The 12607-nt window shown below is 38.9% G+C and overlaps 1 protein-coding gene across 1 annotated transcript in view; it reads right to left on the bottom strand.

Moving 5' to 3' along the window:
- Window positions 1–2771: 2771 nt before the first annotated feature.
- Window positions 2772–12607, bottom strand: part of LOC145398190 (uncharacterized) — a 28865-nt gene continuing 19029 nt past the window's right edge. Inside the window, exons 12-16 of the mRNA XM_080271145.1 lie at window positions 11401–11633; window positions 9579–9791; window positions 9210–9341; window positions 7704–7823; window positions 2772–6985 (exon numbers count right to left, since the gene is read on the bottom strand). Of these exons, the coding sequence (XP_080127271.1) occupies window positions 6806–6985; window positions 7704–7823; window positions 9210–9341; window positions 9579–9791; window positions 11401–11633 (878 nt within the window). The 3' untranslated portion in view covers window positions 2772–6805. The remainder of the gene's footprint in view (window positions 6986–7703; window positions 7824–9209; window positions 9342–9578; window positions 9792–11400; window positions 11634–12607) is intronic.

Here is a 12607-nt window from a genome sequence, read left to right as displayed (position 1 = left end):
AAATCGTTGCCCATATCAAAATCGTTTTGAGCAAAAATAATTTACAAAAGACGTCCTGGGGCTAAGGGAGTTAAAACCGACGTAAAAGAAAAAAAAAAAAATCCCCGAAAATGCTAATAAATCCATCCATCCATCATCTAGTCCTATGTTGCCCCATGAGGAGCGTAGGAACCCGGGGCTAGGCAAGTTGGTTCTGATATCTAAGATGAGAGTGACCAGTCTAACTCATCCCTGAGTGGCATTACGTGAAAAATAAACCTCAGCCATTCCTTGGATATAAACCTTCACCGGCTCAACCCGATTGGAACGCAGTAATTACTCACTAAACCACCAGACGCCATAATTTGGTTATTTGGTTACCACCCAGCGTAGTAAATGGTTTCCTGATGTACAGGAAACCATTTGGCTTGTCACTCAGTGTAGAGTCACCCATAGGCAGAAGGAAGAGGAAAGAAAAAAGGAAAGAAAAACGGAAGAGGGAGTGTAAAGTCACCCATAGGCAGGAGGAGGAGGAAGGAATGAAGGAAAGACAGAAGAGGAAGGTCGGGAGGAAAGGACAGACACCAAAAGCAGCACTACATCGAGTGAGTGGATGGTGAGTGTCCCCACCTACCACAATGCATAACCTAAATCAAAATTACATCCTAGAATAAAGCATAAAAAATACCACAGATAAGAGCAAAATAAATGTAACCTCAAAAAAAGTAGAAAAATCTCACCTCTGCTCTCCATCTCCTTGTCCTTCCCCTCTCAGGTCTGCCGGGCAAATGAAGGTGGCTGGGTGGGTTCAGGGTTCAGAGGGTTCGAACCAGGAGGATAACCTCGGTGAGGGGGAGTTCGAACAGGTGAAATTCACTCGTTTTCTATCATTTTTGCTGTCTGTTGGTGTTTCTCTTGTAATTATGGAAGATATTTCGAACTAGATGGGCTATATTATATACAGCCTTCATTAACACCTACATTGCGAAAGGCCTTTTATAAATTGAATAAAAGTGTCTGGATCAAGAACTTTGCAATGGAGAATTCGAACTGCCGATTGTTACTCTTTCGTGGTCATTTCTTCCCTAAAATTTTATTTCAGATAGTCATATGATTTAATTAAGCCTAAATGGAATCATGCGAGCTTGAGGGTGTTAGTATTTTCATCATTAACCTTGTCAAGGTCGGAACAACTGCACTGTTTTATTTTAGCTGATGCCATAACCTTGTAAGATTCAAAACAGGAAAGTGAACTTTGCTGTGGAACCCTCGAACAGTCAATAACTTATTCGGTCATGGTCGTTTCTCTAATACTTCAATCTACTTAGCACCAGTTAATTTAATTAAACTTGGAGTAAATCATAGGAGCCTCAGGGTGTTAATCTCATTACCATTAAGTCTCTCATGGTCGGGGTAACTCTAGTATCTCATTTCAGCTAACTTCAATGGTTCAGAGGATTTGTAGGAAGATGATTTGGTGCAAGGAGGGATTGAACAGCCGGTATTGCTTCAGTGCTTTTATTTCTTTTTGTATATTTGTCAAACCTCTGACGGCGTTATAGTAATTAGGAGAGATATTTTGCACATGTGGGGTTAGATACATCCTTCAGTAACCCCTGTAATACGAGATCTGTCCCAAGATTCATACAATCGTCTGGAAGGGGAGTGAGACGGATCGAGCTGCGTCAAGTCCTAGCTTATTTTTCCTATATGCAGATGGCTTATAATTAGGAGAAGCACTTGAAGCTGGAAGGGTTAGATATTGCCTTCATTAACTCCCCCAACACGAGGCCGTCCATAAGTTGCATAAAATCGTCTGGAGATGGAAGACTGTATGAGACGCATCCAGTAACTTCAGCGTGTTTTAGAGGGTTCTAATGTGGACGGTGAATAATAGCACAATGGCTGGCCACGAAACATCTTTTTATTTTGCGGCTTCTCACGTAACTCAGCGGCAAAATAAAGCTTCGGAACTACAGTACTTTGCATCACATTTCAGCTGTCAGAAGATTTTACTACGCCAAGAGCAAACCTTGGGCACTAAAAATATTAAAAACTAACGCTAATAAAGATCTGGTTGGGAACTGGTAACTTATTTCATTCCAGCTTATGACGGATGGGAATGGACGGAGGGAAGGAGAGGTGAGGAAGGAAAAGGAAGAAGCTAGAGGGAATTAAAAAAAAAAAAAGAGAGGACAGAGGTGGCAGGGAGGGAAGAGGGTAGTGGGAAGGGGTGATGTAGGGAAGGGGAGAAAGGGGTTGTTCATAGTCACCTGAAATGAAAAGAAGGGTTTAAAGGACAGGTAGGATAGGTGAAACAGGATGAGAGGAGGGCAGATACAAAAAAAGAATGCAAAGATGAAAGGAAGTAAGCAACACTGCAGCGAGTGGATGTTGGGTACCACCGGGACATTTAATTCACCCATCCAAAAACTGTTCAATCCTGTTATAAGTAACATACGTGTCTGTATATTCCGTTCAGTTTAACTTGTCTCAGATTTTCCTTTTACAACTGTTTCACATACGTCAGTGGCGAAAAATGACGATACCTGTGCGGCTCTACATCTCTTCCATTGCACTTCTCGGACTACCATCATATTCAATGAGGCATTAATATCTTGTTACGAGTCAGCATTCTAGATGGAGAGATGACAGTTTTGGGTCATCTCTCCATCTGTGGTTTATGCAATTAAAAACACTAACTACTACACAAACAGGCTCAGATGTTAACTCAAGCAACAAATCTAGGTTTATAATGAACTTTGTAAATTAATATAATGTTTATTGGGTGACTTAGAATGAATTTACCATTTTGTGGTCAAAACATTTGACACAATACATGTACTGAACATTTATTATAATCTGGTTCTCATCTACAATTCTCATTAACTTTGTCTAAAATAGACCTGTAAAAACAAGTATTTTAATTTCATATCTGAAGCTTTAGCAGATATTATAATATATTGAGCAAGTAATAATCTTACATGTTACTTATTAATTAATGACAAGTTTTATTTAGTGGACTGATATCAATTATACTAAATATTACTAAACCATTCAGAGTACTTGCACTTCATACAACTGCACAAACACCACAGTAAATAAAGCCATTCCCAGATGTTTTATTAATAATTTTATGGGAAAAATTAACATTACTACAACTCAGTACACTGTATACGGTATACAGACACCACAGTAAATAAAGCCATTCCCAGATGTTTTATTAATAATTTTATGGGAAAAATTAACATTACTGCAACTCAGTACACTGTATACGGTATACAGACCTTCCTAGATGTGAAACGTCAGAAACATTACATAACAGAAAGTTATCCTGTAAATGTTCGTATTAAATGGGGATAAAATTTTGCTCAGGTTTCAGACAATAAATCAAGAACTCCGTCAAAATACAAAGCTGACTAACCAAACTTATGAATCCCTTCAATACAGTGGCATTTTTAAAATCTTCTTGCCATCTACAGATTACATATATTCAGCTTGAAGATATGCTTTTGAAATGGAGAGGTCAGATAAACCCCTCATTAACCCATTCAGTATCACCGGATCTCGTGTACTGAATAAATCTGTTTAGTAACAGCAAAAATGAAATAAACACTACCACTGGAATGAAGATAAAAAAGTACTGTGTTTTACCTTCTGGGTTATGTCGGCAAAACTCTCAACACAACACATACACTGCTGGCTAACCAAGGGACATGTCTAATACAACTCCCCTACAATAATGAAAAGTGATTATTTAGGCCCGTATTCTCACTGGTAACTCCTTCACTCTGATGACACATATTTCATTCTACTCGCACCACTACAGGCTTGCTTTACTTCGGTTTAATATTTTTGCATTATTTCATGGCCCTATAAATTACATAATACAATTACTGACTCTGTCGGATACATTAAGTGAAGCTATAGGACGTGGTGAATGTTTCTGGCATATCCGATAGAGCCAGGATTCTGGGGTCTTGAATGATGAGTGAGTGGAAGCGTGGCCCATTGGACTGGGCAAATTAGGGCTGTCTGGACATTGCTACTCCTCTCCCTGCCCTAGGGTGGGAAAGGAAGTTCAGATGATGATGATGAATTACTATTATCATTATTATTGTAGTCAACTACTCATTAAAATAATACAAAATAACAGTATGCATTCAGTATTGTACCTAGACAATCACTGGTGCTGATGGCCAAAGTTTAACATGTTTTCCACCAGGCAGCAGCATTGGCCTCTCCTGCCACACTCACTCCCTGCTTGTTACTCTTACTTCAAGTGTCTTATTCTGTGGATATAAATTCTACCTCACCACAAATTCTACACCACATGAAGCACTAGCAATTTCCATCATCTCATGATGCCTAAGTGTCCTCCAATTAATGTATATACTCAACTGAGAGAGAAAACCAAATTAGTGATTGCATCAACCGTTGACTGCAGTACAGTACTGTATGTGGTCAATGGCATGTACCGGGTATGACAAGTCACCTGCACTAGGTGCAATCTCAAGTCTGAATTAAGCTTGGGACAGTTCTGCACACTCAGGGGAGTTAAAATATGCAGTAGGCTATAGAAGAAACTTTTACTACTTACTGAGGAAAAATATAAGTGAAATGAATTAAGACAAGCAAGAAGTAAAGTGTCAGGAGGAAAAACTATAGTGCAATGAGGCTCTGCAGGAAAAACTAAAGTGCAATGAGGCAAAAGCGCTAAGAGAAGTGATGGAATGGAATGGAATATGAAGTTCAAGCCAAAGGCCAAGCACTGGGACCTGATAGGTCATTCAGCGCTTTAGAGGAGTGATGGGAAAAAGTACAATGCAATGAAAAAATAATGTTTGGTTATGTGCTAATTATAAAAGTATTTTGAAATGAGTGAAAAATCTCTTAGGTGTGTGCTGTGGAAAATAGTTTTTTGGCAAGAGAAGACGAGGGTAGGATGTACTGATCAAAGTAGAGGGCAGAGAAACTTTGTTATTCCCTGAAAGGTAGCTACTGGCATTAGTTTTTTTTTTTATTATTATTATTATTAAAACTGTGTGATGTATGAGTAAGTATGAGGCTCATTTCTTTGGGCATGCAGCTGGTTAGTTCTTCTATCATGTGGAGAGGATCTGGTTATGCAGTAGTGTGGAGACTGCCTGGCAGCCAGACTGGGGGCAGTAGGGTGCCACACTGGCCATTCACTTATTAGTTCAGCACTTTTTTCTTAAACATGTTTTCATATTATGCTATATAACTGTATTAAAAATACATTGCCTAAACTTTTTTTTACTAAGGTTTTATTTTATATTAAATACCAAAATGGATATTTTAGGTGCAGTTTTTGGTGCTTCCATCTCATTCCTTCTATTTAAACATAGAATAATATAGTTCACAACTATTTCACAAGTAATTCTTTACCCTATTCTTGCACAATATACAGGGTCTCAAGCACCAAACAATTTTATTCAACTTAGGATCTCTAATAATGGAGTCAAAGGAGGCTACGTCTAATCTATCTCATTCGAATAATTTCTCCGACAAAGAATAAAACTGCCTTGTGATGGTAAGAACAAAGTAAGATATGTCATCAGATTTGAAGGTGTTAATAAATGTCCCTTACACCTCTCCCTATACAGAATGTGTCTATTTAGCACATTAATATGTTCCTGTTACTGGTTTTTATAAAGTATATGTCGATATAGCAATGATTAATTCCCTCTGCTACCAGTACTTGCGAAGAGTAGTTACTTCTCTCTGTTACCTGTACCTATGCATCCTATGTCGATATCACAATGATGTAAACAGCATACAAGTGAATAATAAGATGCACTAGCTATGCAAATGAACTGCTATGTCTGAGGTGCTACAATGCCTCCTGATGCCATAATGTAAGTGAAACAGGAGGCTTTGTATCATCTATTCACTGGTCATCTCCTGTACCTTCCTTGATTGTTTTAATATCAGCATAGTTCGCATTAGTAACATAAAAGGGGATACTGAGGTGTAATGTGCAGAATAAATCACTGAGGGAGAGGCGTTACAGTCTCCAAAGCCACTCAGAATATGACACCTACTGTGATAGAGAATATGACCCCTGCATCACCGGCCCTAAAGTCTATGAAAGTCAAATGTATATCACAGAAATACAGACCTCTTCAATATCTCAATAAATTTGACACAAATTTCCTAAAGCTACACTGTCAAGGAAGAACAAAGTAAAATACTATTCTGGATAATAAACTGTAGGTTCAGGTTTTGGTATGATACAATGAAAGAAGTGTGTTCTAGCGCACCTTGATGTAAGCTTAACCCCTTTAATCCTATGACATACTTTCAACACTTCTGCTATCTCCATATTTCATTCAGCCTAGGAGATTTTTTAAAACTAGACGGGTTTGACACAGCCTTCATTAAACCCTTCCATACGTGAGGTCTTTCTTATGCTGAATAATAGCATCTGGAGGTAGCAAAAATAACTAATACATCATAGTGAGAGTTAAACCACCCATCTGGGAACTGAGAACTGTTGGCTTTCTCTGCTACCATGGAGCAAGGACTCTCACTGGGTGGGTTACCATCTAAAACAATTATCACAGCCAGAGGTATCTGCAACACCTAACTCTCAATCTTCCTCTGAAAGAAGGTTCATTCCTGTTTATGCCCAAAGGAAAATGAGCAAGCTTATGCCAAATCATAGACATGATTCAATCATATGCCTACTATATAGACATTATCCAATCGCATGCCTACAATAAGCACTCTGTATCTAGCTTGAAGCTCAAGTACAGGCATATCACCGGTATACAGCTATTCCATAAATCTGTAAGTATATAACTCATTCTGGAAGAAGGTCAAAATCGTCAGAAACATGAACCATCGGCACATGAAGGTCATCAATCTGAGGCCGAGAATTAGCATCACAATCCCCTAACTCCTTCAACTTCCACTCCCAGTCCATTCGCTGCACTGCGTGGAGTGATTCCGCCTCATTGTGGTGCCGCAGGACCATGAACTCCTATGGATTGGGATAAATTAGGCATTACCACCCTAGCTTAGACTCCACTGATATTGTTCAGAAATATGATGATTTAATATTTCTGGTTTAAGTTATTCTTGTTATCTTCATTAATTTTTTATCCAGATTAGGTGCAATTTTTCAACCAACAAGGGTTATATACTGTATAACATTCACTGAATCCGTCACTAGCAGCATGCTCTCCAAAACTGAACAGATCACCTGATGGTAACAAGAAACGGAAAATACATGACCATAGTGATGGAGTTAAACCCATAATGCCACATACATACTAGAATTTTAAGGCAATGTATACCAATACCAACATCATTACTTAGACACCTTTTCCCACATACACATGGGGTAAGGTAGGACTCAAGAAAGTACGGATGCTGGATAACAATGAGCACCATACCCAGTGAAATGGCCTTCATAATCATCAAAACATCATTTAAGCATTCAAACATCCCAAAAATCCCAGCTCCACATTTTTTTTCTTTCTTAGTATTTTTAATTTTATCTGAACCTGATACATCGGAGGAAGAGTCCTTTTTTAAACTACCAAGTTAAATGGGGGTGTCAGACCATTCTCATGTGCTCCTGCTTCACCCAACAAACTTAACTATCTTCCAAATCCCTACCCTCATAAACTTCCATACCTTTCTTTCTTACAAACTCATTTACCACATCAATTTGGAAAAAACACAAGAGAATCTACCTTAATTTTGTCCCATTTGTCGTCAACATCTTGCAACCAAGAAAGAAAGAGTCGTCCATTGTACCTGGACCTTGCATTGCTATCCTTGTCTTGTTGCTCTGGTGATATGATGTTGTACACCTGGGAATTAATGGAATGTTTCAGTAAAAGGACCATAATAACAAGTGTAATCAGCCTGCACTCAGTTCTCATTAAGACAGGAGTTGTTCTATAATATTTTTTTATCAGCCACCTAGCCACACAATCCTAACTCTTAGGGAAGATACATCCACACTCTAATACTTTAACACTGCTAAAAATCTTATTATATATCTTAATTTTTTTTTTCCCCCCCAACAGTTTCCAGCAGCTGCTAGGAAGTGACTCAGGGACAGGGGACTGACCAGAGGCTGCTAAAAATCAAGCAGCATGGGCAGCTGCAATTGGCAGACCATGGCACACATGTTCAAGTATGCTGGAGTCTTTATAAACAAATGAACACACAAACAAACAAATGAAACAGGTTTAGCTTCCAGTCCAAAGACAAAGATGAGCAGTGAAACTGCCAGTCTCAATATAAGGCTTCCTTCTGAAAAAGCACAGCACCATTATAACGTGTTAGGTATGTCACTGGGGTACACTGGCATCCAGCAGCAGCTATATAGGCAGCAATGGAATATCAGCCCCTTGCCTATGATGTCTTCTTTTATCTCATTCGTGTTATCTTCACACATTTTTATCCAACACGTAAGTTTTAAACTGAGGGGTTAGTTAAGGTCTTCACGAATCCATTTCACTACTAGGGTGTTCATCCTAAACATAAAATAATTATCTGGTGGCAGCAAAAAAAAATTTAAGGATGATGTACTTGGGCTGAATGAAAATTTTACTATAATTCAACAACAGTTTCAAAAGAAAATTGAACACCTAGTGAAGGTGACTTGTAGACTTACTTTTCCTAAATCACTCCCCATCCCTCCCATATTCTGAAAACAAAGGGCAGCCACAATGGGAAATTATCAAGAACAAACACCATCACGATCATCGTGACACTGAATGAGGTAGAGTCTAGAAAAAAGGAAAGATACAGCACAACAGAGGATGAATTACTGTAGTACCATGACCACCACCACCATCCTAATATAACCCACCTAAGGATGGGGTGGGGTATGGTCCATAAAACACGTGAGAGCAAAGAGGGAGAACTACCAGCAGTAAGCCCAGTAAAATGAGCCATTCATGTCCTCTATACTGAGTGAAACTGATACATCTTGAACTAGATACCCCAGTGTACCATTAGCAGTGTATTGTTACACTTAATTATATCACCTGTTGTCATCATCACCTAGACCTTCCTCCCTACCTGAGGATGTGGTGAGGTAGGGTCCAGGAAAAAAAAAAAATGAAGCTCTTCACTATGCATCTTTTTTTCTTTCCTATTCACCAAAGAACAATGTAAAGTTAAGTAATTCACACCCAAAGGGTTACACTAAGACAATGAAGACACCCCTAGCATACATAACACACCTCTTCATCCTTAAGGAAGGTGCAGACAGAGAAGGGAAGAGCCTGGTTAGCTAACGCACGAGCAGCTCGGCCATGGACTCGAAGTATCTCCTGCTCCACACTTAGCACCAGTTTCTCTTTTTCTATTAAGTGCTGTAGTGAAAGAGATTTAGTTTACCTCATCAATATCATGACATATTACCTAGTTTATTTGTGGTACCTTTACATGACTCTGATCAGCTTAAGACATACATCTCTTGATCTACAGAAATGGTCTTCAAGTAACTCCGAGAGTTGCATGTCCTACTTAAAGCTGTACCCATTAAGCAGTATTTTGCGTGTACACACCCTATATTTATAAGTGTGGGCTGAGTCTCATCAAAACGTTACCTGAAGCCTAAGTCTGTATCGTTCCTTCTCTTGGTCTGCAAAAAGGTCTTTAAGGAGTTGCGAGAGAGTGGCTGGAGGTGACATGATTGGAACAGAGAGTCTGGAGTTTGCATTCCCAGCAAGTACATAGGAACACCGGTTCATCAAGTAGTCCTTGAACCCCTGGGGAGGCTTGGGTTGAACGGGGCGTAGGTTCTCACGACGTCGCTCAATCTGTCAACAAAATATGTGATTTATATGAAGAGGAATTATCAACCTCTTCAATGTAGTGATTTATCCCTTATTATATTCGTTCATCTTTCAGACAGTATTATTTAGCTTAGGAAAGGCTTTTTAAAGTGGGGGAGGTAGACACTTGCATAACTTACATTAGCCCTTGATGTATAAAAGACCTTTCCCAAGATGAACAAAATAATCTACAGTTAATCTTCAATTTTAATGTTACCAGATACAATGTGCAGTATGAGACAGCACTTCACGTGCTGTTTTGGCAGGGTTAGATAAGGACTGAGCATCGCTGCCTGCATCCTTGACCTACATGGTCACTTCCTTGACCATGTGAACAGCTTACTCAACACACGCTATTAATAATGCAATTCATGTCATAGTTTTATCTTTACTTGATTATTTATGGTGAAATATTGATGTAAATATGAATATCAGTTGTGTAAAATGAACCACTTCCTAATGTTATTTAAAACGTTGTAAGTCTAAATCATCACAAACAGTCATTGTAACTCAAGGGCTTACTGTAGAAAGTACATAAACAAAAATAACAGCAACAATAATAATAATAGTTGTGGTAGGTGGGGGCGCTCACCATCCACTCACTCGATGTAGTGCTGCTGTCAGGTGTCTGCCCTTTCCTCTCCTCCATCCTTCCATCCTCTTCTGTCTTCCTTTCCTTGTCCTTCTGCCTATGGGTACCTTTACACTCCCTCTTGTCTTTCTTTCCTTCATTCTTTCCTCTTCCTTCTGCCTGTGGGTGACTCTACACTAAGTGACAAGCCAAATGGTTTCTTGTACACCAGGAAACCATTTACTATGCTGGGTGGTAACCATATAACCAAATTTTGGCGCCTGGTGGTCTAGTGGGTAATTAAGGCGCTCCAATCGGATTGAGCCGGTGAAGGTTTATATCCAAGGGGTGGTTGGGGTTTATTGCTCGTGTAATGCCACTCAGGGATGAGTGAGGCTGGTCACTCACATCTTAAATGTCTGGACCAACTGCCTAGCCCCGGGCTCCTACGCTCCTCATGGGGCAATGTAGGATTGGATGAAGGATGGATGGATGGAATAATAATAATAACAATAATAATAAAATAAAAAACTACCTGATTCAGTTAAAATCTACTACTTAACCAATCTGATGCAATGGACAAACGTTTACTGCTTTAGTATAATGATACACAGCACACCCTTGTTTTACAACTGGGGTGTTTTTGAAAACCAATCGTATAATGATTTGATCATAGAGTAAAATGAATTTAGCAGCGTAGCAACCATACGTGAGAAAAACTTCGGAATAACAAGAAAACTGAGCATAAAAAAAAAAAAATCCTAAATTCTCCATTACCATATAAGTGAATGATCATATACAGAATGACTGTTTAACAAAAGTGTGCTATACTATTGCTGCTGCCAGATTTTTGTTCAGAAAAGAGGATCTTATGACAAGTTTGTTTAGCGTACAGAAACCCAATTAAATCTCCAGGTTAACTATGATGTAATTTTAATGTCATTCTTGTTATTTCCATACCGTAATTCAGTAAACAGAAGTTTTATGACGATACTGTTTAGCGAGCTGTTAAACCTCCCTTACCTGTTTTCTAATATTAAGGAAGGTCTCGTAACAGTTGCTCATGGGCTGGTCTACGAGGGAAACTGGGGGTGGCTCTGCTTCTGGCTCGGCCTTCATCTTGATTTTCCGTTTCCGTGGGTGTACCGCCTCCTCCATGGTGGGTTGGGGAGGTCGAGCGGACTCCTCCACCTTCACTGTGGCTGATATTGAGGTTGATACACAGGGCTCAGTCTTCACAACAGAGGTCGAGGCTGCTGCAGAGAAAGGACAGTTAGAACATTCTAACAAGGTGTGATGGCTTATATAGCTAATAGCAATATGGGCATTAGGTGTGCAAAAGTCCACAATTTTTCATCATACTGTATATCCTAAATAAATATGTTTAATTTTTCTGCAACTGCTAACCTTAGTCACTGTAATGTGGGATGCAGGATGATCACACCTAATGAACGCAAATGTTACAATAACGGCTGTCAAAAACCAACTGCCTCCTTACATTTTCCTCCATTCAGTTTTAACAATACAGCCATTAAAGCTTTCCTGTAAACTGACAGCTATTCTATTTTTCTGAACACTAAACCTTAAGAATCATACCAATTTAATGCAAACCAGGGTGAATTCACAAGTTTTATCTAATTATTTCTTAACATTCTCACTGCCAGAGATGCACTTTGATATTTTCTTCATACAAAGTCCTGACTATTAACCTAGCTGAGGGAAATTCAGGCACTGCAGGAGTTAAATAAGGTAAGTTTCCATTTCCTTCACCACCTGAATTTGCCTCAATTGAGCAAAACAGTCATGAAGTGGCCTGCGTTAAATAATGTAATGCATTCTCAGACAATGAAAAGGTTACTTTTCTTTTTCTGCTTTTTTAATGATTTCGATGTTAACTCATGAATCTGGTCATGTGTTTCATGGATTTATCTTGCTACAATCAGGTGATTTTATTCAGCTTTGGGGGAACCTATGTTGAGATGGGATAATTGAAGAATATTCCTAACCCTTCCAATCTGGAAAGTTTATTTTATGCTGCAAAAAATTGCTTGGGGAAAAAAAAAAAAAAAAAAAAAAAAAAAAAGTTACTGACTGAAAGGATTAAGTACCCTATTCCAAGCTGGTCTAATGGGCTAGAAAAACCATTAAAAAAAAAAAAAAATCCAATCAATTCTCCAAATGGGTCAAACACTTGGATGGAATTTAATTCTTCACACTGTGCTGCTGACAG

Source organism: Coenobita brevimanus, chromosome 44, assembly GCF_032717465.1.
Source record: "Coenobita brevimanus isolate Jiangsu-jjx chromosome 44, ASM3271746v2, whole genome shotgun sequence".
NCBI lineage: Eukaryota > Metazoa > Arthropoda > Malacostraca > Decapoda > Coenobitidae > Coenobita > Coenobita brevimanus.
The sequence above is the reverse complement of the archived record's forward strand: the minus strand, read 5'-3'. Positions and strand labels throughout refer to the sequence as shown.